The sequence below is a fragment of the Trachypithecus francoisi genome, unplaced genomic scaffold (genome assembly GCF_009764315.1).
Source record: "Trachypithecus francoisi isolate TF-2019V2 unplaced genomic scaffold, Tfra_2.0 Lachesis_group8, whole genome shotgun sequence".
NCBI classification, from domain to species: domain Eukaryota; kingdom Metazoa; phylum Chordata; class Mammalia; order Primates; family Cercopithecidae; genus Trachypithecus; species Trachypithecus francoisi.
The window spans coordinates 62,805,807-62,829,387 of record NW_022681473.1 but is presented as its reverse complement, the minus strand read 5'-3'; the positions used below and the strand labels follow the sequence as shown (position 1 = coordinate 62,829,387).

The following is a 23,581-nucleotide window of genomic DNA, read 5'->3' as shown; positions in this document are numbered from 1 at the left end:
ATGGGTGCTGTAAAAAAAAAAAAGGCAGAATTAAAGATAAAAGCCTGAAGGCAGAGAGGTCAATGAGGTGACTTCTATCTCCTCCACCAGCATGTATCTCCACTCCGCGTCAGCATGTGAAGGTAGTATAAGGTCCCTTCTTCTTGTAAGTCGCAGATTCCCAGCCCAGGTGCAGAATACACCCTCTGTGTATTCACCCCCAGCCCAGCTGGGCGATACCCCCTCTGTTCCCCGACTGGGTACAGGTCATCTGGATCCTCTGTGTGTGCACCCAGGCTGTACGATCTAGGAGCGTCAGGCCTGGATTCCACTCGCCCCTCGCATGGCATTTAGAAGAGTGTATCACGAGGGCATACAAGGGCATTTGGTACGAGTTCGCTCAATGGCCCAGAAAAGTGGCCTAGTGGCCACAAGAACGCATAACACAATTCAGGACGGCCACTACGGCCAGTTTAGAGACTGGAAAGATGAAGTCATGTGATCCGCCCTTCCCTTTCCTCGCTTCACTTGCCTGCGTGTCCGGTTACGCCTTCCCATTGGTTGACAACGATCACGCGCTAGCGGGCGGGACCGGAAGCCGGGGTATTGATGAGACGGCCCAGCGGCTCCGGGAGAAGGGATACGGGGGGTGGGGGCGGGTGGTTGCCGCGGGAGGCAGTTGCGGGTCATGTGACCGGAAGGGCTCCTGACGGACGCCGTCCCTCCTCTGCGCGGCCTGAGCGCCCGGCCTGACCCCGGCCATGGGGTGCTGCTACAGCAGCGAGAACGAGGACTCGGACCAGGTGCGGCCGCGGCAGGCGGGGCTCGGGAATGAGGGCTAAGACCCTGGGGCATGGGGCCCAGAAAGAAATCTGCGGAGAACGGGCAGCCGGACTGCAGGGCTCACTGAATAAGGAGGCCTGGAGGGGACAGATTACACAGGAGACGCCAAGCCGGACTCCTACCCCGTTAAAGCCCCAGCTTTCTACACGGTCCCCGCCTCGAGGTGTGCAGGCAGCCGCCTGTCCGCCCCGCTCTCACCACTTCCGTTTGCTCCTACCTTCAAAACTTTCCAGATTCAAGGATCCTCAGTCTAGGTCCCCGGGAAACACTCCCTTCCCAGCTTCCTGTGTCTTTGTATTAGTGGGCTTTGCGAATCCATTGTAGGAGTGGGTAAGCTGAGGCCCTGGGTTAGGCTGTCCTGAGATGAATCAGGAATTCGTGTATCGTCTTATTCCCTGGGGTTGCAGAAGGAAGATCGCTGCTAGTCTAGGGCCAGAGGACGATTCTGGAAGTTGGTGGCCTTTGAGTTGGCCAATGAAGTATTTAATGGATACAGTAAGGACATCGGGACATGTGGGAAATTGGGAAGCAACAAAGAGGGTTTAGCTTTGACTAGATTGTGGGAAACGAGAAATGGAGCGGGAAGTTCATTTGGTTCTGACTTTGGCTTGCCTCAGTGCAGTCTGCCTGGGGCCTGAGGGTTCCTTTAGCTGGAGACATGCCTGTTCTGAGAATTTGGCTGTAGATTTGATCCCTCTGTCGAAAGGCTTAGGCTGGGGAGACCTCTACAGTTTTAAATTCTCCCTCTTCCTCTTAGTGCATTCTCACTTCTCTCCATATTCTAATCCCTGCCCCGCCTGGCCTGACATTCAAGGATGAAGTCTCAAGTTGCTGTCCACTCTCCTTTTTTGATCGTCTCTAACCCTGGATTCTACATTTGAACATATAGTAGACCTGAGAAAGTAGAAAGGTTTCAAGCAGCTCACAGTCTAATAGGGGAGATGGTCACAAAAATAGATTATATCACTGGTACTTGGGAAGTAGTTATTTCTTCAGTGAATATATTTTGGATTAAGGGCTTAAGCCTAGGAAAATGTCATTTGTATGGGAAGCAAGGGTGGCTTCTGGTTCTCAGTTCTCCGTACACCCAATGAACACATATTTCCTTTGCTCTGTGTTAGGCATGTGTCATGCCTAATACCTCTCACTTCACCTCCACCTTTTTGAGAAAGAGACAATAACCCTGCCTACTGGGAGAGCTGTGGCCTAGTGGGAAATTGTCCCTTAAAGCATAATGTGGACTCTTGCAGGGAATGAGTCAAGAAGGATTAATGCCTTATGAGAAAGGATACCAGCTTCTACTTGGAAGGAAGAGCTGGGCCTGCTGCTCTCTTGAATCTCTACCTTCTCCATGGTGGGCTCTCCTTTCTGTTCCTAACACCCAGAGAAGTTGTTTAATCACTGCTGGGTGATTTGAGGCCTTATGTAGCAAGAGCCATAACCATCCACCTCCCACAGTCCCTCTTTCAGTTCTTGGGCAGGCTCCTCTCCCACTCTCATCTCTGTCTGTTTATCACAATAAAAAATGTACAACACATTACAGTTTACAAAGGGCCTTGATAGTTATCTAATTTGACTCTTGCCAGACATCTGTCATGTTCGTGTGGGTTATGTCTATTTAAAGGTGAGGAAGAAGTTCAGAGAAGCTAGGTGATTTGGCCAAGCTGAGAAGTGCTAATGCCCAGGTGTTCTGATGCCAAGCCATGTATTTTATCCATGGGGCCAGGCGGTCTCATCTATGCCCCTAGACCAGGTGGCCAGTCATGGGCAGGCTGCTATGTCTGTGCTAAGGTAGACAGTGAAACCCTGCTTCTTGCGTTACATTGACGCAGAGACAAACCTTGATGTGACAAACCTAACCCATGCTCCACTCGCACTTCGGGAGTGGGATGATATTTGTCTACTCTGAAGGAGGTAGCATGGCCTCTTCTTTAAGTCTAGGTTTCAAGAAAACAACCTTGTTCCTCCCTTGATCTTAGCTGAAGGCTGAGAAGTGATCAGCCAACCTTCTTGAAGAACCCCTGAGAGGGAAGAGACTACCCTGTCCTGCAGAAAGATCTGTCTGAAGTGGAGCTGGCAGAAGGACAGACACATAGGAAGCTAACTTGGGCCTCATTATGGAGCCAGCTTTCCTTAGAAATACATAGTTTTATCTTTGGCAAACATTTTGTCTTTTTAGCTCTTTAATACTGAGCCTGTGTTTTAGGGAGGAAGGGTGTCTGGGAGTTTATAGAGGTGATGGGGCAAAGCCCACAGCTTCTGTCTCTTGCTGCTGGGAACTGGATCAAATTGCCTGAGGACACTTGGGCAACCTAGGCTTGAGAAAGAAGAGTAAGGTGAAAAGGCTGGGCCTCCCTAAGCAGGGCAGGAGGAAGTAGCCCTCTACAAGGAGAGTTGTGGAGTTGGAGTTGTGGGCAGGGGAGCTGGAGCCTGCAGCAGGAAAGACTGAGGAACTGAGACAGGCCTGGAGGGGAGCATTGAGGGGTCTGGCACTGAAGGTTGGTGAGTCAGCATTAGCCAGGATGTCCCCCTGGGCCCATCCTTGGCTTTGTCCAGGGCACTTTTGCTCTTTATGGGTTGGATAGATACCCAGCAGGTCTGTTTTTCCAATTTACCACTGATACAGCAATCAAGGATTTGCAGCTGATGGACTCAAGGCAGGGTCAAATCCAGAAATATTACAGTAGATAGAACAGGGGACTGAAACAGGACAAGTAGTAAGACCAAACCAGTGAGGAAGCTTGGTTTGGTCTTACGTTAGTTCAGGGGTTGTGATTATCAGCATAGGCCAGCAGTAACAGGGCTGCTGAAAATTTACATGGGCTACTCAGATGGTTTAGCAAGGGCGGGAATAGCTCCATTGCTGTTTGTTTTGAGATGGGGTCTTGCTTTCCTGCCCAGGCTGGAGTTCAGTGGCACAATCCTAGCTCACTGCAGCCTCAAACCCTGGGTTCATACAGTCCTCGCACTTCAGCCTCCCAAGTAGCTGGGACTGCAGGCTCACACTACTACCAAGTCCAGCTAATTTTTTTTTTTTGTAGAGACAAGGTCTTGCTTTGTTGCCCAGGCTGTTCTCAAACTCGTGGACTCAAGCAGTCCTCCTGCTTTGGGCTCCCAAAGTGTTGGGATTCCCAGTGTGAATCACCACACACGGGTACAGCTCTACTGCTCAGATCAGGATACACCTTGTACCCTCAGTTTGATTCTGGGAGTCACATAGAAAAAGAGCACCAGAGCACAGGAGGGTGAACACCTTCCTAGGGACCTGCCTTCAAGAAGGGAACACACTTGTACTGTGTGACCCAGGGCTGGGCTGGGATTCCTGCCCTGACATAATTTGAGAAATGGCCATGGAGAGGTTGGGCTTGCTTTCCCTTGGGGCCTAGGGCCTTGTCTGGACTTGCCAGGGCTTCCATCTTGGAAGGAAACAGCTTTGCTGGGGAGGGCCTGGTCCTGGGGGATGAGGAGGGCTGTTCTTGGGCTCCTGACTTGCACTGGTTTCCCCTTTAGCTCCCATTGCTTTGCTACGTCTCAGTTCCTCTGTCTTCCAGCCTCTAGTATCCTTCTCTGCCAGGTCCTAGAATGTTTTTCAAGCTCCAGGGCTGTTGCTGACTATCTGCTTTGTGCCTCTGTCCATTTTTTCAGGGCCTCTAGGACTGCCTGGCTCCCCTCTCGTTTATCCTAGAACACCAACTCAGCTGAGCTCCCAAGGATAGGCAGGAACTGAGTCTTATCTGGCATTCCATAAAGCTGGGCGCTTTGGATATTCCTTATAGAAATATTTTTGGTGTTTAAGGTCAGAGCTGGGCTGAGGGTAGCACCCATGAAAGGCAGGATCTAAGGGTCCTGGGGCTGACTTCTCTCCCATGACCACTTCTAGGACCGAGAGGAGCGGAAGCTGCTGCTGGACCCTAGCAGCCCCCCTACCAAAGCTCTCAATGGAGCCGAGCCCAACTACCACAGCCTGCCTTCCGCTCGCACTGATGAGCAGGCCCTACTCTCTTCCATCCTTGCCAAGACAGCCAGGTAAATGTCAGAGGACCAGGCCTGGGTCAGAGCTCCTCTATCCATATTAAAGGCTAGGATAGAAGGAGCGAGGCTCAGGACATGAGGGATGGGACAAGGTCACTGGAGAGAGGTGCCTCCATGTCCAGCCCTGCTCCAGTAGGCAGGAGGGAAACTGGTGTCAGATAGCCCTGGAGTTGGTACCTGGCACTGAGTCCTGTTTGTCCTTCTCAAAAGCACCTCTCATGTCATCTCTGTCTCTTCTCCCCAAAGCAACATCATTGATGTATCTGCTGCAGACTCACAGGGCATGGAGCAGCATGAGTACATGGACCGTGCCAGGCAGTACAGGTGAGCAACTGGCCAGTGTGGATCCCTCCGGCTACTTGGGCTCCTACCCTCCATCACTGTTCCAGCTTCGGAGCCTGGCCCCTAGTCCAAGCTTCTCATTTGGTGCAGCCCTGGAGACTGACCACAGATCACTTGGGTGCTTCAGTAAATATTCATATCAGCCCTGTTTACCCTGTGACACTCTCGAGGGCGTTGAGGCCAAGGGAGGTGGGCCTAGAGTGAGTCTGTGATGAGCTGAGACCTTCCCTCCCAGATACCCGCCTCGGCACCCTGCTTCTCTGGCCTGAGGGGATGAGGCTTACTTGGGCTGGGCAGGGCAGACTGTGGTTTAACTGCCTACCCCCACCCCCTCTCTCTTGGTCAGCACCCGCTTGGCTGTGCTGAGCAGCAGCCTGACCCATTGGAAGAAGCTGCCACCGCTGCCGTCTCTTACCAGCCAGCCTCACCAAGTGCTGGCCAGTGAGCCCATCCCATTCTCTGATTTGCAGCAGGTGAGACACCCCTTGCGTGCCCCTGCCCACCCTTCCCACACTGCCCAGGGTATGGCAGAGGGTTCACCCACTCTGCTTCAGAGGAGGTAGGGAAGATGGAGTTAGGGAGCCTGGTAGCCTTGTGGGCCCCAGTTCCCTCTCACCTCGTTCTCTTAACTTATGTCTTTCCTATCTCCTTCCCGCAACCTTTATTGTTTCACTCCCCTTTGTTCTTTTCCTTCTGTCTCTCCCATCCCTGTCTTTCTCTCTGCCTTCCTGTTCCCCATCATTCCGTCCTTCTGCTTCATCACCATCTTATCTCCCCTCCCTCTTTTTCCTGATCGGCCTCCTCATCTGTCTCTGTTCCTCTCCTCCCCGGCCCCTCTCTGTCTTAGGTCTCCAGGATAGCTGCATATGCCTACAGTGCACTTTCTCAGATCCGTGTGGACGCAAAAGAGGAGCTGGTTGTACAGTTTGGGATCCCATGAAGAGAGGGGTCCTTGGACAGCTCTTCTCCTCTCTTCATCCCATCTCTACCCCACCCCCTTGGCCCCCAGCCTCACTGCGGCTTATACAGTACCCTAACCTGCTACTAATCACAGAGAAAAATGTGAAGAAGGAGGAAAAGAGGAAGGCTAGAAGCCTGAGCAAGTGAGGGTAGAACCTTTTGGGACTGGCCTTTGAAGCTCTGGCCAGGGATGGGGTGGGGGCCAAAAGGACAGAGCCTGGTATGTCGTCATAGTCATTGAGAATGTGGAGATACCAGTTTGGGTGGGGGGTGATCACCAGGGGACCTAGGGAGATCCCCTTCCCACCCTCTCTCTTGGCCTCAAAGTCACTCCTGCCCCCTCTCCCTGACTTGGTGCTCATAGGCACCTCACAAGGGTTTGTGATCAGGGTCTGGATGAGCTTGAATTTGAATGAATTCAGTTTGTATTTCTAGAACCCTGGGTTTTTACATGTTTAGTCTTTTTTTTGTTTTGGTTTGTCACCCTCCATAAAGGAAGTATATTCATCCATGTGCTGGTTCTGGCCCCTCTGTCCTATCCATTCTACTTTTGACTACTTAGGTCTATGAGAGTAAGATGGGGGGAAAGGGGACATCTTCCAGAGGCACTGAAGATGAATCCAAGAGATAAGGGTTTAGGGTGTCAGCTCTTAGCTGAGACCTGGCTTGGGCTAACCTCAGATTGGATGAGACTGTTCTTGTCCCTTGTCCAGTGATGATGGGAACACTGTCAAAGCTGAACAGACCTGAATCTGAGGCAACTTTGATTCTTGGGGGCCCTGCCTCAGACTCAGTGGAATTACCAACAGCCCCTGGGGGTGAAGGGAGACACCGCGGGTCGGGGGGTGGAGAGTGAAAGCAGACTAGACTCTTCTGGGAATATCTAATACGGAGTCAGCAAGCAAATGTTTTTAAGCAGAAGATTCTTTTTATCAAATGAAATCCTAAGCAGAATCCCAGCATATAAAACATAGAATGGAATTACTCTGATCTGATTGAAGTGGAGGCTGGTTTCAGAGATCATAGCCCATCTTCTTGACCTGTCATGGAGACCTGTGAGGCATCTCTACAGACCCTGGTACTCTGAAGAGTTTGGAAATTGCTGATCTACTTTAACCCCCAAATCTCTAAGCTGAAAAGTACAAAGGGGCCCAGAAAGTTAGATAAATTTCCCAAGGCTATGTGGTAAACCCAGGTCTCCAGTCCCAGACCAGCAGGCCTTTCCCTCAATTGCCTCCCTTTTTCAGCAAAATAAGACTAGAGCTGGCCAGGTATAGTGGCTTATACCTGTAATCGTAGCACTTTGGGAAGCTGAGGTGGGCGGATCACCTGAAGTCAGGAGTTTGAGACCAGCCTGGCCAATATGGCAAAACCCCATCTCTACTAAAAATACAAAAAAAGGCCAGGGGTGGTGGCTTACACTTATAATCCCAGCACTTTGAGAGGCTGAAGTGGGTGGATCACCTGAGGTCAGGAGTTCGAGACAAGCCTGGCCAACATGGTGAAATCTTGTCTCTACTAAAATATAAAAAATTAGCTGGATGTGGTAGCAGGCGCCTGTAATCCCAGCTACTCAGGAGGCTGAGGCAGGAGAATTGCTTGAACCCGGGAGGCGGAGGTTGCAGTGAGCTGAGATCGCACCACTGCACTCCAGCCTGGGCGACAAGAGTGAAACTGTCTCAAAAAATAAAAAATGAAAAAATAAAAAAAATTAGCCGGTCATGGTGGTGTGCACCAATAATCACAGCTACTGGAGAGGCTGAAGCAGGAGAATCTCTTGAACCTGGGAGGCAGAGGTTCCTGTGAGCCAAGATCGTGCCACTGCACTCCAGCCTGTGCAACAGTGTGAGACTCTGTCTCAAAAAAAAAAAAAAGAAAAGAAAAGGCTAGAGCTACTTGCAGTTGCCTGAGTTAGAGAACATCTCTACAAGGTGTAAGTGACTTCTCATCTGCTCAACAGCTCAAATCATTTATTGTCAAACCATGCTGTCTATTCTCAGGCCTTTAGGACTACTAGGGTCGTGGGAGCCTCAAAGTGTATTCTGCTTGATCCGGGCCTTCTTGGGCTTGATGTTCATGCGTTTCCAGACTTCAGCTGTGGTGCGGTCTGCTTTGGTGACCCCACTGAAGTCGAACGTGGTGATATGGGGCAGGGTACACAGCACATATTGCCTGTGGGGAAGACTCAGGCTGGGGGCCAGACCCCCCACCAAAATCCCCTTCCCCCTCCACCAGTTGCTGTTGTCTTCCCAGACTGCAAGGAATGGAGGGACTTGAGCTTAGTTTGGGGAAGATTAAGTTTATCCTGACTGAGAGCAAGGAATGCTTAGAGGTCGGCTACCCACTTCCCAGGTCTAAGCATGGCAGAAGAATGGTCTTAGATTTGTTTCTCCTCCTCCTCTCCCTTAGGGGAGCCCAGCTAGACCCTACCTCCAAGGGGCAGGGCACTTACCTATACCCTTTCTCTTCCTCCATGGGGTTCCCATGGAGTGTCAGGCTCCGGAGCCGAGGAAGGACAGCCAGCTTATTCACCTCCCCCAGGTTCTGGATGCTGTTGCCATGAAGATAGAGGACACTCAGGTTGAAGAAAGTTGTTAGGACCTTGTTGGGGAAGGAAACCAAAAGCCAGGCTAGACAGGACAGGACCCTTAATCTCTGCTCAGGGCTGATTCGTGGGCAGAGAAGAAAGAATGTGGGGAACAACCTGCCCTCCACTCCAACCCTCCACAGCCATACTGTATGACTCTAACCTACTTTTATTTACCTTTTAAGACATACAGGGCATCACACTGAAAAGGAGCTATGATCTGAGGGTCAGGAATATGGGCCTGGGTACCAGCACTGCCAGTGACTTGCCTCTCCTGCCTCTCTCTCAGCCTTAGTTGCCCCTTCACTGAAGACCTTTCCAGCTTTGGTGATCTATGATTCTATCACAGCAAGCAACGGGAAGACAGAGAATCATGCTAGGCACATAAGAAGCTTTTAAAATACTGATTAAATTGAGATCACCACACCAGGGGAATAGTTTCCAAGTCATGCTCCAGCTCCTTTCCCCTCTTAGGGATCTTGGACCAGAAAAGGCCAAACTTTATTTCTTAAAACTTGAATCTGAGTTCACAGAAAGTAAGTGCTGTACTTTTATTGACTACCTCTTCCACAGGAGAACCCAGCACAGGACACAGTGGGTGCCCAGTGACAGTTACAATTTTACCTCAGCCTCTGATGTACCAGTTGTTTGTTGGTTTTCATGTACTTTCATTCAATCCTCACAAAACCTTTATGATACTGGCATATTATCCTCATTTTTCAGACAAGGAGGCTGCAGTTTTGAGAGGTTAGGTAGCTTGCTCAACGTCAGTAAGAGGCAAACCCAGGATTTGAACCTACATCTGTCTGGCCCCCTAGCCTTGTGCTTTGGACTGCACCATGCTGCCTCACTACTTCCTTGATAACACGTAGGAGTGGAGAGGTTGGGGTCTGAACAAAGTGGCTTCAGGCTCCCCCGACTGGATTCCTAGTGTTAGGAACTCACAGGGTCAATGGAAGTCAGGTCATTAAACGACAAGTCGATCCAGGCCAGGTTCTCTGGGTGCTCCAACAGCTGTGAAGCCACCTGGTTGAAGTCTCTCAGATCATTGAGAACATTGTTATTCAGCCACAGGGACTGGGTCAGTGATTTCCCTGACTTTGAACGCTTCAGTGGTCGTAGTCCTGTCCTTGGCTCCTCATTTACCAGGTCTGTGGGGACAAAGTGAGACTTGGGTATCATCTTTGCTTTTCTGGCTTGAGGGGGTGAGAAGGGACAGAGCTGGAAAGATTAGCCATCCAAGCTGTAGCTGAGTCTAGTGCAACCCTGTCCCATAGCTTCCAGCAATCAGTAAGTTTAGATTAAGGGCCAGAGACTTCTATCTCAAACTCTTGGCTTTTCAGGTTACATGGACTTCTCATGTCCACTGTACCACTGGGTCTTTTGTATACTAAACCAGTGTCAGGTTGAGGAAAACTAAGAACGAGAATTGTGGCCGGGCGCGGTGGCTCAAGCCTGTAATCCCAGCACTTTGGGAGGCCGAGACGGGCGAATCACGAGGTCAGGAGTTTGAGACCATCCTGGCTAACACGGTGAAACCCCGTCTCTACTAAAAAATACAAAAAAAAAAAAAAGCTAGCCGGGCGAGGTGGCTGGCGCCTGTAGTCCCAGCTATTTGGGAGGCTGAGGCAGGAGAATGGCGTAAACCCGGGAGGCGGAGCTTGCAGTGAGCTGAGATCCGGCCACTGCCCCCCAGGCCGGGCGACAGAGTGAGACTCCGTCTCAAAAAAAAAAAAAAAAAAGAACGAGAATTGTTGGGCTTGAGCCGAGTAGATGATAACACAAAATCCTGAATTAACCACTAGTAAAGCCTATAGAATTCACTTCAGTGGAATACACTCTGATATCCTCCCTCTTTTTCCATTAATGTTGAGTACCTGCAGTATGCCAGGTACTGGATATACAGTGATAAACAAAATGAGAGACAGTCTGTTGCAGACTTTGTATGAATAATAGGGCAGAGAGCAGACATTTGTGCCTTAGAGGAGCTTATACGGGCAAGATGGGAGCAAACTGGCAATATGATGTGATAAGTGCTATATAATAGTCATTTCGTAGCAGCACAGAAGAGAGGCTATTGACCCAGTATGGGAGCTCAGGGAAGTTTCCCAGGGCAGGTGAAGCCTGAGCTGAATCTCAGTGGATTAGGAGATGTTTTTCAGGCAAAGAAGGGTAAAAAGGCAGGGAACAGCATGAAGAAAGGTATAGAGGTACAGGACAGCCGGGGAGTCTGGGGCAGGTTTGTGTGCCTGCACAAGTGCTCGCACGCACTGCACAAGGGGGACAAAGAGGAAAAGAAGAGGCAGGAATCTAGTCAAAAGTCTCGGATGCCAGGCTAAGGATCTTGGGCTTTACCCTGTAGGTAATGGGAAGGCACCAGATTGTTAAAAGCAAATGATTCAAATCTTTTATTTCAGAAAGATCACTCTGAAGTGTCAGTGTGGAATATGGATTTTAGGGAGTGAGTTGGACCGAATGACCAATTTGGCTGTTTGAGTCATCCAAGCAAGACATGAGAGGGACGGACCTACAATCAACATAATCTGGTTGACTGGATGTAAAGGTAGAAGAATATTAAAGGGTGGTGGTCAGTTGTATTAACTAGTAAGGAATTACAGGAAGAAGAAACAGCATTGGGAAGGTGAAGAGTTCAGGCTTAGCTTTGGTGTGTTCGAGGTTCCTGTACAAAAAGGTGCAGAAGCCAAGTAGGTAGTTGGAGATGAAGGTCGGAAGCTCAGGAGACACAGACTTGAGAATCGTTAGCAAAAAAGGCATGCAAGTTAGGGAAAGAGATGAGATTCCTCATGGAGAGTGAGGGTAGGGAGGAAGGTCAGAGGAAGAAGAATCCATTAGAGAAGTTAAATAATCAGAGAAAATCAGGAGAGGACAGTTTAAAGATGTTCAGGGAGTAAATAGTTTATAGTAGTAAGTTCCAGGGAGGTAAGGACTAAAAAGTAATTTTGGCAACTTAGAAGTCCCTGGTAACCTTGGCTGCTTCAGTGGAATGGCAAGGGTCTGGGGGCAGAAGCCAGATTGAAGTGAGTGAGTTCAAGAGTGAATAGAGGCTGGGTTCATGCCTGTAATCCCAGCACTTTGGGAGGCCAAGGGAGGAGGTTTGCTTGAGCCTAGGCGCTTGAGACCAGCCTGGGCAACATCACAAAACCCCGTCTCTACCAAAAAAAAAGTGAATGGATATCAGCAGTTAGCATAAACAACATCCTCAGAAAGTTTGGCTGAGGAGGAGAGAGAATAGGGAATAGGATTATGTTAAAACTCAGGTGTATGGAACACCCCAAACCCTCACTCCCACTTTTTCAAAATGAGGTCCAGAAAGAGGATGGGCCTTGCCCAAGTTCAAAGTCATAGAGTCAGAACCAGATGCCAGGTCTGGCTGAGGTAACTGTATTTTTCCCATTGCTGCTAAGCCTTTGGTTCCCTAGTTCACCTCTGGGGAAGGAAGTATTTAGTATTTGCCGAAGCTAGCCAGCTTTCTTCACTCTCTTTTCTGCTCTCTACTGGAAGGACACCCTTTGCCCTTCCACCCCCACCTCGCCTCCTCCTCAGCTGCAGGTCAGGCAGCATCCACCAGATGGCTCTCTGCCTTAGTCCTAGAGTGAGCAGGACTCACAGTTGGGGCCTGAGGTTGCAGGAGGGTACTAGAACGGCGTACCCCAGCTCATGAATTCCTAATCCTGCCTCCCTCCCCACACCTCCTGAAAACCCTGAAACAGAATGACACAGATGAATCAAAATTAAGGTCAAAATAACCCCACATGAACTAGTGCCCCATGTGATAAGGTAGCAGCTTGGGGAATGCCACCAAGCATGGGCTGGAGGCCAAGCTCAGAGGGAATCACTGGTGGGACTTGAGGAGTTGCCTAAAACTTGATGCTGGCTGGAGCTGCTCTTATCAGGGATGGAGTGGTATATCCAGGCTGCCACAGGTTGCTGCTCCTCTCAGATTCCACCAACGCCCTATACTGCCTAAGAATCTATAAAGTTTCTTGTTCAGAGTAGGCCAAAGCAGGTCTGGAAGCTGGACCACAAATATCAGTACTTTGAGAACTGGGGAGCATTTAGCTCCAGGAAGATCTGGGAAATTATGTTCCTGTTTTCCTTTCCCTGAAAGGCTGCCATGTAGCTGTTTCCATCTGTCAGAATACAAGTTAGTTTGATAGAACTTCCCTGTGTCATCCCTCAACCACAAACTGGAAGGGGTTGGTAGGTGTATATATGGTGGGAGACTTCCTTAATACTCTAGGTTTGTGAAAAGTTAGAGGATCTGGGTTGGTGGGAGCACAGATTAGATGCCTTCCAAAGGCACTGCCATTTTATATTCTGTAATATATATTCATTCAGCAAATAGTGTGCCAAGTACCCCCAGACTCTATTGTATCCCTTAACCCCAGCTGTAAATAAGTTTTTCAGAAGCTCTGGGAAATCTGAAGGGACTCTGACCTTTTGGGCCTTTGATGTGCCTCTCACACATCTAGCAAGGAGCACAATACCTGGCATATACATATGAGACACACACACACACACACACACACACACACACACACACATATAAATGCTTAATAGTAAGTGCTCAGTAAATACTGAATGGTCGAAAGAAGGATGGGGCATCTGTACCAATTACGTTTTGTGATGTAGAGTTACCCTTGGTACTGCTTGTCTCTCTCCCAATTCTGGGGACTCCATAGAGGACAGAGCTACACCTCCATCAGAGTTAGAAATTCCCATGATAGGTAGAAGGTATACTTCCCTCCCACCTCTGTCATTTCACCCATCTTAGAGATAGTTACTATTGCAGCTACAACCGCTTGTGAAACATGGACTACATCAGAAGTGATGCAGTGCACAATAAAGATCACAGTAGGTGGCTGTGTGCTCGTGAGAGAACAAATATGAGTTACCACTGTGGCTGATGATAACGCAAGTAGACCCTAAACCCAAGCTAAGACTGGTGCTATTTGCCAGCTTCCCGAGCTTAAAGGTGGTGGCTATCAATTGCCTGAGAGACGACTAAAGCCAAATAATAGTTCTAAGACAGTGGATGTTAACATATATTCTGTGAGGACAGATGGACTGATGCTTTAATGAAAGAGCGATAACAAAAGCCAGGGATGGCGGAACTTCCCTAGGAAGATCGGATAACTCATTGGGAATATGACATGGCTGAGAGCCTCCCTATGTTCCCTCCTGAAGGGACTGGCTACCCATTTACAAAGACATTGAATGGCAAAATGGTAGCGAGTGTGGGCAGTGTTGGAATCTGCAGTAAGTGTAGATGATGATGGAATAAACTTGGATATGGCTGGAACGAGTGTAAGAAATTTGTCAGTAAGTATTTAAACTGGAAATATGCCAGTTTGTTGATAAGACCCCTCATGTTTGGCCAGTCAGAATAGGCTTGTGTCTGCAGACAGAGGAGAAGGGTTTTGCCTACTTGCTGGGACTCCATAGGAGCCTGTGTTTTCCTCCTCTCTTCAGGTAAAAACAGGAGAATAAAACTATTGGCTGGTAGACTGGCTTCCCAGTTTTCTTCCACTTGACTTTCCTTCTGTAGCCTGGCTTCTTTTAAAGATGATCAACTACTGTGATAGCCCCCTGTTTCCTTTCAGATTTGCTCCTTAAAAAAAACAAACAGGGGCACATGTTCTTAGGATCTCCTGGGGCTGTGTCAGGGGCAAAAACAAAACAAACAAAAAGACAAAAAAAAAAAAAACCTCTCACTCTCCCCTACCCTCCAAAAGACAGTAGCAACACATCTGCAAGCATATAGGAAGACTTTCTTTAGGCTTTTAAGTAGAAGATTATGGTTTCTCCCTAGGGACCACACTGGGCCTGCTGCCTTAGTGAGTGGAGTGTTGTGCTCTGGGGGCTGACCTTCAATGACGTGGATGCTTCTGAAGGAGTAGTCAAGAGGGGGCTCCTGTACCGAAGTGTTCATATAGTCCCGTTTGTTCATAGTTCAGGCCATCATTCATCAGGTGAAAGCAGGTGCCCTGGGAGTCCGGGTTCAGCCTGGGAGGACAGAGAAAGACAGGTGTTTCAAGTACACCGGCCTTCAGGTTTCCCCCTAGTCTTCCATCCCTGCTTTCTATCCTCTACTACTCTAGGCCTGCCTGGCTGTATTTCCATTTTAAGATATGAATCACTATTCCTTGCATGTATAGAGCACTTTCTACTTCTCAGAGCCCCTTCACATCTCTTAGAACTCATTTTGAGAGTTGTAGCACCCATTTCTTTGTCTGGAAAATGCCAGATGAAGAAACTGAAACCCAAGGGGTAAAAGGACTTGCCCGGAGTTAAGCCAATGAGTCAGTTGTAGACTGCAGTCATAATCTCCTGACTCTGAGACCCTTTCTGTTACTTTACAGTAGCTACCATGGAGACTGTCTTGATACCCACCCTCTGGTGACATCAACTGGGCTATTCTATTGCTTAACAAATCCCTGAGGGCCTGCACTACATCTGATTGGTGTCTGACTGCCCTCTCAGTCTGGCCCAGCTGGGGATTTGCCACCTTCTCCGCTTGGCTTTGGTGTCAGCTCCATTACCTTTCCATCCAAAGACCCTACTTTCAGCCCTATCCTGAATGTAGCCATACACATATAAACATACACACACACAAAACCAGAGTCTACCTCTCACCTGTCACTGATGCCTGAAACTCCACCATTAGGGATTCATTCCTGTGGGTTCAGGGATTGTTTCCGGTTAAAATGGAAATACTCCCTGAGAGGGATGAACACAATGTTGTTATCAGTCACTTGCAATGTGGTGTGAATTGTCTTATCAGGTGGTTTCCAATTTGTTAGCTAAAGTAAAGCTGAGGTTTTTCTGGAGACAAGAGAGAACCATGAGAATACTACTCACCTGGGATAAAGAGAGCTGACAACATAAAGAGAGCTTTAACAAGGGGTTTGTGTGTGAATCACACAAGCAAAAGACAAATTGACAAGATAAGGACAAGAACTTGTCCCAGTCGACCTCCCCTTTCTCATTCCATCCACTGCTGCTACCTTTGTATTATTATTTGTATTATTTCATCTGCTTTCCAAAAGGATTTCAGGTTTACAATAATACAGTCATAAAACGGATGATTTGCAGAATAGTGCTGTCCACTAGAAATATAATGTCACAAATGCAAGCCACATATATAATTTAAAATTTTCTAGTAGCCAAAATAAGTAAAATGAAGTGGTAAAATTAATTTTAATAACTTTATTTTACCCAGTATATCAAAAAATCATTCAATATGTAATCAATATTAAAACCTTCTGAGATATTTTACACTTACAGCACATCCCAATTTGGACCAGCCTACCTGTCAAATGTACATGACTAGTGGCTACTATACTGGACAGTGCAGATTAGAAAGTTAAAAATGGGCCGGGCGCGGTGGCTCAAGCCTGTAATCCCAGCACTTTGGGAGGCCGAGACGGGCGGATCACAAGGTCAGGAGATCGAGACCATCCTGGCTAACACAGTGAAACCCCGTCTCTACTAAAAATACAAAAACTAGCCGGGCGAGGTGGCGGGCGCCTGTAGTCCCAGCTACTCGGGAGGCTGAGGCAGGAGAATGGCGTAAACCCGGGAGGCGGAGCTTGCAGTGAGCTGAGATATGGCCACTGCACTCCAGTCCGGGCGACAGAGCGAGACTCCGCCTCAAAAAAAAAAAAAGAAAGTTAAAAATGGAAGAGAAAGATCAGAAAGTAGATTACAGGAAGAGAGAGATGTGCCAGGCACTTTAAGAATCTAAGCCTACATTTAGCTCTGAAATTCCTGGCAGCCAAAGCAAAAAGAGAAACCTTGGGATTGCAGTTCTCATCATTGGATTCAAAGGATAAATTAGTTTGCAGAGACAATGAAATTGGCAAAAAACCTTAAAATGGAATTTCTTACTCGGGAGGCTGAGGCAGTTGGATTGCTTGAGCCTAGGAGTTGGAGGTTGCAGTGAGCTACAATTGTGCCACTGCACTCCAGCCTAGGTGACAGAGCAAGACCCTGTCTCAGAAAAAAAAAAAAAGAAGAAGAAGAAGAAGAAAAGAGAAAAAAGAAAGAATTTCTGTTAAAAACCAAGGACCTGATATCTTATAATTCAGCTGAAGCTTAATACAGTTCAAGTAAATTCTTTTTTTGGCAATTTAACATATACATGGATAGAGTTCAGTAGGTTTAGAGGAAAATGAATGTCTTGTTCTGAAAAAATAGCAGTCCCAACTGAGCTTTGGGGAAGTGCCAGCTTGAGTCACTTCACAGCTTCTGTTATGAACTGGTCCCATGGGCATGGATTGTCAATTAGGGAGACTTGAATCTTTTAGATATTAAATCTACAGGCAGACAACAAAGAACACATTATTCTTTTGTAAAAATAGAGGAACCTGCTGTGTACTATAGAACTAGAGGAACCTAGCTTATACAGAAGCCCATCCCACTTCAGCACCTACAACAGATTTGATACCTTTGAACAAGATTGGATACTTTTCTCAAAGTAAATACTGGGTTGGCACCCCAGAGTTATGCACCACTGAACATGGATTTTAACTTAAAATACTTAAGGGCAGATTTTTACTGTTAGTTTTCTTGACTATCAGAGAACCCCAGTGCAGTTCCTAAAGACTTCTGATTTCATGTAGCACCAGGTCCTGTTGCATTTTCTGAATTAGTATTACAAATGGATCCCCACGAAGCTGGTTAAATTTTTAGCCTTCTGCATTTAAGCTGTAGCCCAGGCTGTGAGTTAGTATCGCGTCTTATTCATTATCCAACATAGAACCAGGTTTACAACAGGCACTCAGAAAATGTTTGTGGGATGAATGAATGAGAAACTGCCAATTCTGAGGATTTCTGTTTCAGAAGAGTTGATGCTAAGCTGTTCTAACAATTGGCTCCCAGGTTCAGCTGTTTCAGTCCACACCTTGTTCACAGTAAGATACTCAGTTCAATTCAGCAAACATTTGTTGAGTGCTTGCTGCTCTGTGCCTGACCAGAAGAAATGAAGCCAAGATACAAATAATAGAACTCTGTCATGAGCACAGAAAGACCTGCTGAGTTTCTATTGATTGTGGCAAACCAGCTTGCATCCAGTTCCAAGTAACAGCTGCCCACTTAGTGAGTACTCTAAGTATGTTTCAACGCTCAGTTCTAGTGTACCCTCTTCTATAAAGCCTTTCTTTTCCAGATAAAATTGATTAATGTGTCCTGTGTTAGGCTGATTGTTTTGGTGATCCCTATTCATGGTCTCCCCTGTATCCATCCCTTTTTGCCTATAACATTATAGTCCCATCTCACTCTGATGCTGGGCCCAGACATATGACTTGTTTTAGCCAGTGGGATGTCGATAAACATGAAACAAACAGAAGCTTTAAAGGAGGCCTGCCTTCTTGCTCTCTGCCAGTGCCATGAGAATATGGCTGATCTGCTGAAGGGTTATGAGATGTGTAGGTGAGAGACATGCGAAGGAGCCAGTGATTCCAGCTGAAGCCATCCTAGACTAACCCACAGTCAGCCTACCCCCAGTCAAGATCAGGAGAGTCACCCAACCCACGGATGACTGCCAACACATGAGTAAGCCCAGCCAAACCAGAAGAACCATCCAGCTAACTCTAAGACTTAGAAGCAATAATAAATGTTTATTATCTTAAGCCACTGTGTTTTGGGATGGTTTGTTACACAGCAATAGCTAACTTCTGCATGCCCCCACTGTACTTTGAACAAAATTTTATTGAACAAAATTTTATTTCAGCCTGTTTACTCATCTGTGAAATGGAGACAAACCCTACTTTTAGAACCATTGTACATCTGGCATCAGGTGCTCAATAAATGGAAGCAGTTGTATTCTTTGTTAATTTCATTATAACCAACTTTGTTTACTCCCTATAAGCTTGAGGACAGGGACAAGACTCAGACTTCTTTCTCCCTTCTCATCATTACCCCACATTGAGCCTGGCAAAAAAAAAAATGCATATTCACTAAAGGTTTGATGGACAAATGAAAATGGATGGACAATGGAAAAATGAAAGAAGAAATGAAGGAATTAATGGAGTCTTCAAGGTATCACATAGAGAGCTTGACTGCTGGAGAGAACTGACAAAGCCTTGATGCTGCCATGCTTAATCCTGTGGCTGTGTTTTTGGAGTCAGTCTTTCCCATCTGCTATTCTGGCTTATGACCAGGAGATAATCAGATGCCAGCACCTTCATCTGTCCAGACTGACTGACTTGATGAATGACCGGGTTAGGGGAATACCTGCCTTGTTTCGGAACTGAAATTTCTCATTTCCAAATTGACAGTATCTTTTAACTGTTTTGTTTTTTAATTGTAAAAGCTAATATGATAGATGATAGATGAATAAAGTGAAATGACATGGAGAAGAACATCAAATAGGAACTCAAAGTTTGAATCTCCATTAACAGTTTGGGAATATAACCTCCTAGAATGTATAGCTAATAAGGTTTTATACATACACACACGCACGTGCGTGGTTTTCTTTTTTCTTTCTTTCTTTCTTTTTTTTTTTTTTTTTTGAGACAAGGTCTCACTCTGTTGCGCAAGCTGGAGTGCAGTGGTGCCACTTCAGCTCACTGCAACCTCTGCCTCCTGGGCTGAGGCAATCCCACCACCTCAGTCTCCCGAGTAGCTGGGACTACAGGCACATGTAACCACACCCTGCTAATTTTTGTATTTTTTTTGTAGAGACACGGTTTTGCCATGTTGCTTAGGCTGGTCTCAAACTCCTGGGCTCAAGCTATTTACTTACCTTGGCCTCCCGAAGTGCTGGGATTACAGGTGTGAGCCACTGTGCCCGGCCTAGATTATGTATATTTTTAAATAAACAATATTCTTTTATAAACCTATTTTTAAATTTTTGAATTATTGTAGATTATTAGCCTTTTTAATAGTTGCAAAGTATTTTATATTATGTATCATACTTTAATGTTATTCACTTAATTTAACTTTATTTAACCAATCCCAAGTTGACAGAAAACCGTTTTCAGTTTTGGGAAATTACTAAAGTTTGTAATTTGATTGTTGCTAGCCTATTCCTGACCTCTCTCAGGCAAGTTGCAACATAACACAGGAAGCTTTGAGGAATAATCACATAAATCTGATAGGAGATTCAACAGCCTGGCCTGAGAGTTTCTGATGATGGACTGATGGTAGAAAAAAAATCAAAGACTGCTATGAAAAATCTGCCACGTATTTAGCCAGGCATGGCAGCTCACACCTGTAGTCCCAGCTACTTGGGAGGCTGAGGTAGGAGTATGGCTCAAGCCCAGGAGTTCGAGGCTGCAGTGAGCTATGACTGTGCCACTGCACTCCAGTCTGGGCAACAGAGCAAGACTCTGTCAAAAGAAAAAAAAAAAGAAAAAAGAAAAATCTGCCACATAATCTAATATATTCTGGGAGGTTATATTCCCAGGTGCCAAAAGGAGGCCCAAGATTCAACCTGGCTTCTGTTTACCCGCCTCTACTACCATCTCAACTCCAATTCTGCAGTCCAGCCAAATGTAACTACTCACCGTAAGTTCCTCAGAGCTGCCGCTGGGCCTCTTAAGTGGAACAGTGTCTCCTTCCAGCTCTGTCTGCTTGGAATATAGTTTTTCTTTCCTCCTTTTGCTTTGCTAATTCTTACTTCAGGGCTCAGATCAGGTTTCAACTTTTTTTTTTTTTTTTTTTTTTTTTTTTGAGACGGAGTCTCACTCTGTCGCCGGGGCTGGAGTGCAGTGGCCGGATCTCAGCTCACTGCACGCTCCGCCTCCCGGGTTCACGCCATTCTCCTGCCTCAGCCTCCCGAGTAGCTGGGACTACAGGCGCCTGCCACCTCGCCCGGCTAGTTTTTTTGTATTTTTTAGTAGAGACGGGGTTTCACAGTGTTAGCCAGGATAGTCTCGATCTCTTGACCTCGTGATCCACCCGTCTCGGCCTCCCAAAGTGCTGGGATTACAGGCTTGAGCCACCGCGCCCGGCCAGGTTTCAACTTTTCTGAGAAGTCTACCTTTATCCTAAAATCTGTAATTATAGTGCTATGATTGCCATGGTAGCACTCATAACACTATAATTATCTGCTTACTATCTGTATGTCCATAAACACCACCAGGGCAGAAACCATATTTTTCTTACAGTTGTATCTCATAGTGCTGGCAAGTAGTAGGTGCTTAACAAACACATTAAAAATTGCAACTAAATAACACTACAAAGGAGAGGGACATGAGGTTGCTCTAATTGAGGGGTCTGACCTGGTCTGAACAGTCTACAGGAAGACATTCCTGAAGAAGTGACTGAGAGAAATCCAAAGGATAAGTACAAATTAACTTATGGGGTAGGGGGTGCTGTGGAATGAGCATTCCAGGCAGATGTGACTGCTATATGCAAAGGTTCTATGGTGGAAGGGTACTTGGAAATTTTGAAGACCTTAAAGGTTATATAACTGAACGGGAGAGGAGGAGGAATATGTATGGTTAGACTGGAGGCTGGAGAGATGGGAGCAATAGGAAACCACAAAGTATTAATATTAAATGAGGGTTGGCTGGGCGTGGTGGCTCACGCCTGTAATCTCAGCACTTTGGGAGGCCAAGGTGGGCAGATGACCTGAGGTTGGGAGTTCGAGACCAGCCTGACCAACATGAAGAAACCCCATCTCTACTAAAAACAAAATTAGCCGGATGTGGTGGTGCATGCCCGTAATCCCAGCTACTTGGGAGGCTGAGACAAGAGAATCGCTTGAAACCGGGAGGTGGAGGTTGCTGTGAGCCAAGATTGCGCCATTGCACTCCAGCCTGCGCAACAAGAGTGAAACTCTGCCTTGAAAAAACAAAAAAGAAAATTGGGGGTGGGGTGGAGAGTGAACAATTATCAGCTTTGCATTTTGAAGGATTACTCTGGTTGCAGTATGCAAATATGGCAGGACCTATATAAAAGATATTCAGGAAGTAAAGCTGATAAGACTTAATGATAGATGGGAAATGGAAGAGGTATTAAGTAAATGGAAGAGGTATTAACTCTTGGGTTTTGGGCTTGTGTATATTGTGGATAAAGGTAGGAGCACTGGAAGAGATCCAGACTTGGAGGAAAGGGTTGGGATACACAGAGATTGGTTTCAATTTCGGAAATGTAGAGTTTGGGTTGCCTTTGAGGTATCCTAAAGGAGATGTTGAGGAGGCAATTGGCTATATAGATCTGGAGCTTAGAGATGAGGGCTGGGCTAGAGATACACACTTGTGTACATTTGCATACAGGTGGAAAATGAAGTTGTGGGTGTGGAGGGGTACCCAAGAAGAGAATATAGAGTGCAGTTGCAAGAGGCGTAGGCCCAAACCTGGGAGAACTTTAAGGTAGTAAGTGGACCAATCAGGGCTAGCTAGCCACCAGCTAGAAACCAGCTAATCATGGTGGTCACTTCAGACATGGGTGCTGTGTTAGCCCTTCTGTTTCCTGTTTAGTTAAAAATGTTCAAGTCTCATTGTCTTAGTCTCTCTAGTTCCTTTTCCCCATTAAAACTTTCAGGGGAGGATCTGAAATTCATTCCAGCGGAAGTGTAAATAATCCAAAGTAGGCCATACAGGTTCCTTTTCCCTGGGGCAGTTTAACTTGTTCCTTGGGACAAGTCCTTCAGCTATAGAGGCAGTAGGCTGAAGCTAAAGAGACTTAGCTGGAAGTTGGAGAACTGGAGTCTAGTTCTAGCTCTGTCACTAATTTGGTGTGTGGCCTTGGGCAAGTCCCTTTTCTCTAGGTTTCAGTTTTCCAATCTGTGAAATGAAGATAAATATCTTTGATTCACAGAGCTGTTAAGAGTATCAAAAGACAAGGTCGGGCGCGGTGGCTCAAGCCTGTAATCCCAGCACTTTGGGAGGCCGAGGCGGGCGGATCACGAGGTCAGGAGATCGAGACCATCCTGGCTAACATGGTGAAACCTCGTCTCTACTAAAAAAATACAAAAAAACTAGCCGGGCGCGTTGGCGGGCGCCTGTAGTCCCAGCTACTTGGGAGGCTGAGGCAGGAGAATGGCGTGAACCCGGGAGGCGGAGCTTGTAGTGAGCTGAGATCCGGCCACTGCACTCCAGCCTGGGTGACAGAGCGAGACTCCGTCTCAAAAAAAAAAAAAAAAAAAAAAAGAGTATCAAAAGACAGACTGTGAAAGCATTGGGTAGGTTACTAAATGTAATAGATCTGTCGTGAGGACTAAAAAGAATGAAGCTCTAACTGTAGAGCTTTGAATAGCGGACCATGGAGAAGGTGTGGGGAGAAAAGGGAATCTGGGGACAGGTTGAGAAGGGGTTTTTTTACTCCTTGGAAGAGGAAGGAAAGAGGCACTTCACGCCCCAGGAAGTTTCCTACATCTCCAGAATTAGGGTAGGGACTCCGATTTACTCTATCTAATGCTAACCACATGTCTTGGAAGGAGGTCTCAGTTCCTCAGAGGAAAACCCCATTTCTGAGGGCGTTTCTGATCTCCCACGTTATGTCTGGAACTTGAAGCATCCGATTTTGGGAGCCTTATGTTTGCGTTGGGGGCGGGGTTCGTTTTGTTTTGTTTTGTTTTGAGATGGGGATATCGCTCTGTAGCCCACGCTGGAGTGTAGTTGCGTGATCACTGCAACTCACTGCAGCTTCAATCTCTGGGCTCAAGCGATCCTCCCATCTCAGCCCCCTAGTAGGTGGGGCCACTGGAGCGCGCCACCAAGCCCGGCTAATTTTTTTTGTATTTTTGGTAGAGACAGGGTTCGCCATGTTTCTCAGGCTGGTCTCGAACTCCTGGCCTTAAGCCATCCGCCTGCCTTTGTCTCCCAAAGTGTTGATTACAAGCGTGAGCCACCGCTCCTGGCCCTG

General features: G+C 47.1%; 2 protein-coding genes across 11 annotated transcripts in view; one reads left to right on the top strand and one right to left on the bottom strand.

Moving 5' to 3' along the window:
- Positions 1-23,581, bottom strand: part of LOC117081481 (leucine-rich repeat-containing protein 51) — a 29,340-nt gene that overhangs the window by 5,269 nt on the left and 490 nt on the right. The window contains exons 2-6 of one of the 8 annotated variants that reach the window (XR_004436173.1): positions 15,401-15,484; positions 14,633-14,770; positions 9,689-9,894; positions 8,609-8,757; positions 1,040-1,248 (exon numbers count right to left, since the gene is read on the bottom strand). Coding sequence is in view for 5 of the 8 variants with exons in the window: in XM_033207479.1 (XP_033063370.1) it covers positions 8,248-8,410; positions 8,609-8,757; positions 9,689-9,894; positions 14,633-14,714 (600 nt within the window). In the remaining 3 variants the exon portion in view is untranslated. Of the gene's footprint in view, positions 1-776; positions 1,249-7,867; positions 8,411-8,608; positions 8,758-9,688; positions 9,895-14,632; positions 14,771-15,400; positions 15,485-23,581 lie in introns of those variants that run through there. The other 7 variants (XR_004436174.1, XM_033207483.1, XM_033207480.1 and 4 more) reach the window with 7 other exon arrangements.
- Positions 585-9,172, top strand: LAMTOR1 (late endosomal/lysosomal adaptor, MAPK and MTOR activator 1). Of its 3 annotated transcripts, none has more exons than XM_033207500.1 (5): positions 585-782; positions 4,703-4,848; positions 5,101-5,178; positions 5,543-5,669; positions 6,044-6,667. In XM_033207500.1, exons 1-5 carry the CDS (start codon positions 741-743, stop codon positions 6,134-6,136), a joined length of 486 nt encoding a protein of 161 aa, XP_033063391.1. In that variant the 5' UTR covers positions 585-740; the 3' UTR covers positions 6,137-6,667. The 3 variants fall into 3 exon arrangements, with proteins under 3 accessions (XP_033063391.1, XP_033063394.1, XP_033063392.1); XM_033207503.1 differs by lacking the exon at positions 6,044-6,667 and adding an exon at positions 9,033-9,172 and having other exon boundaries at positions 617-782; XM_033207501.1 differs by lacking the exon at positions 6,044-6,667 and adding an exon at positions 8,929-9,172 and having other exon boundaries at positions 617-782.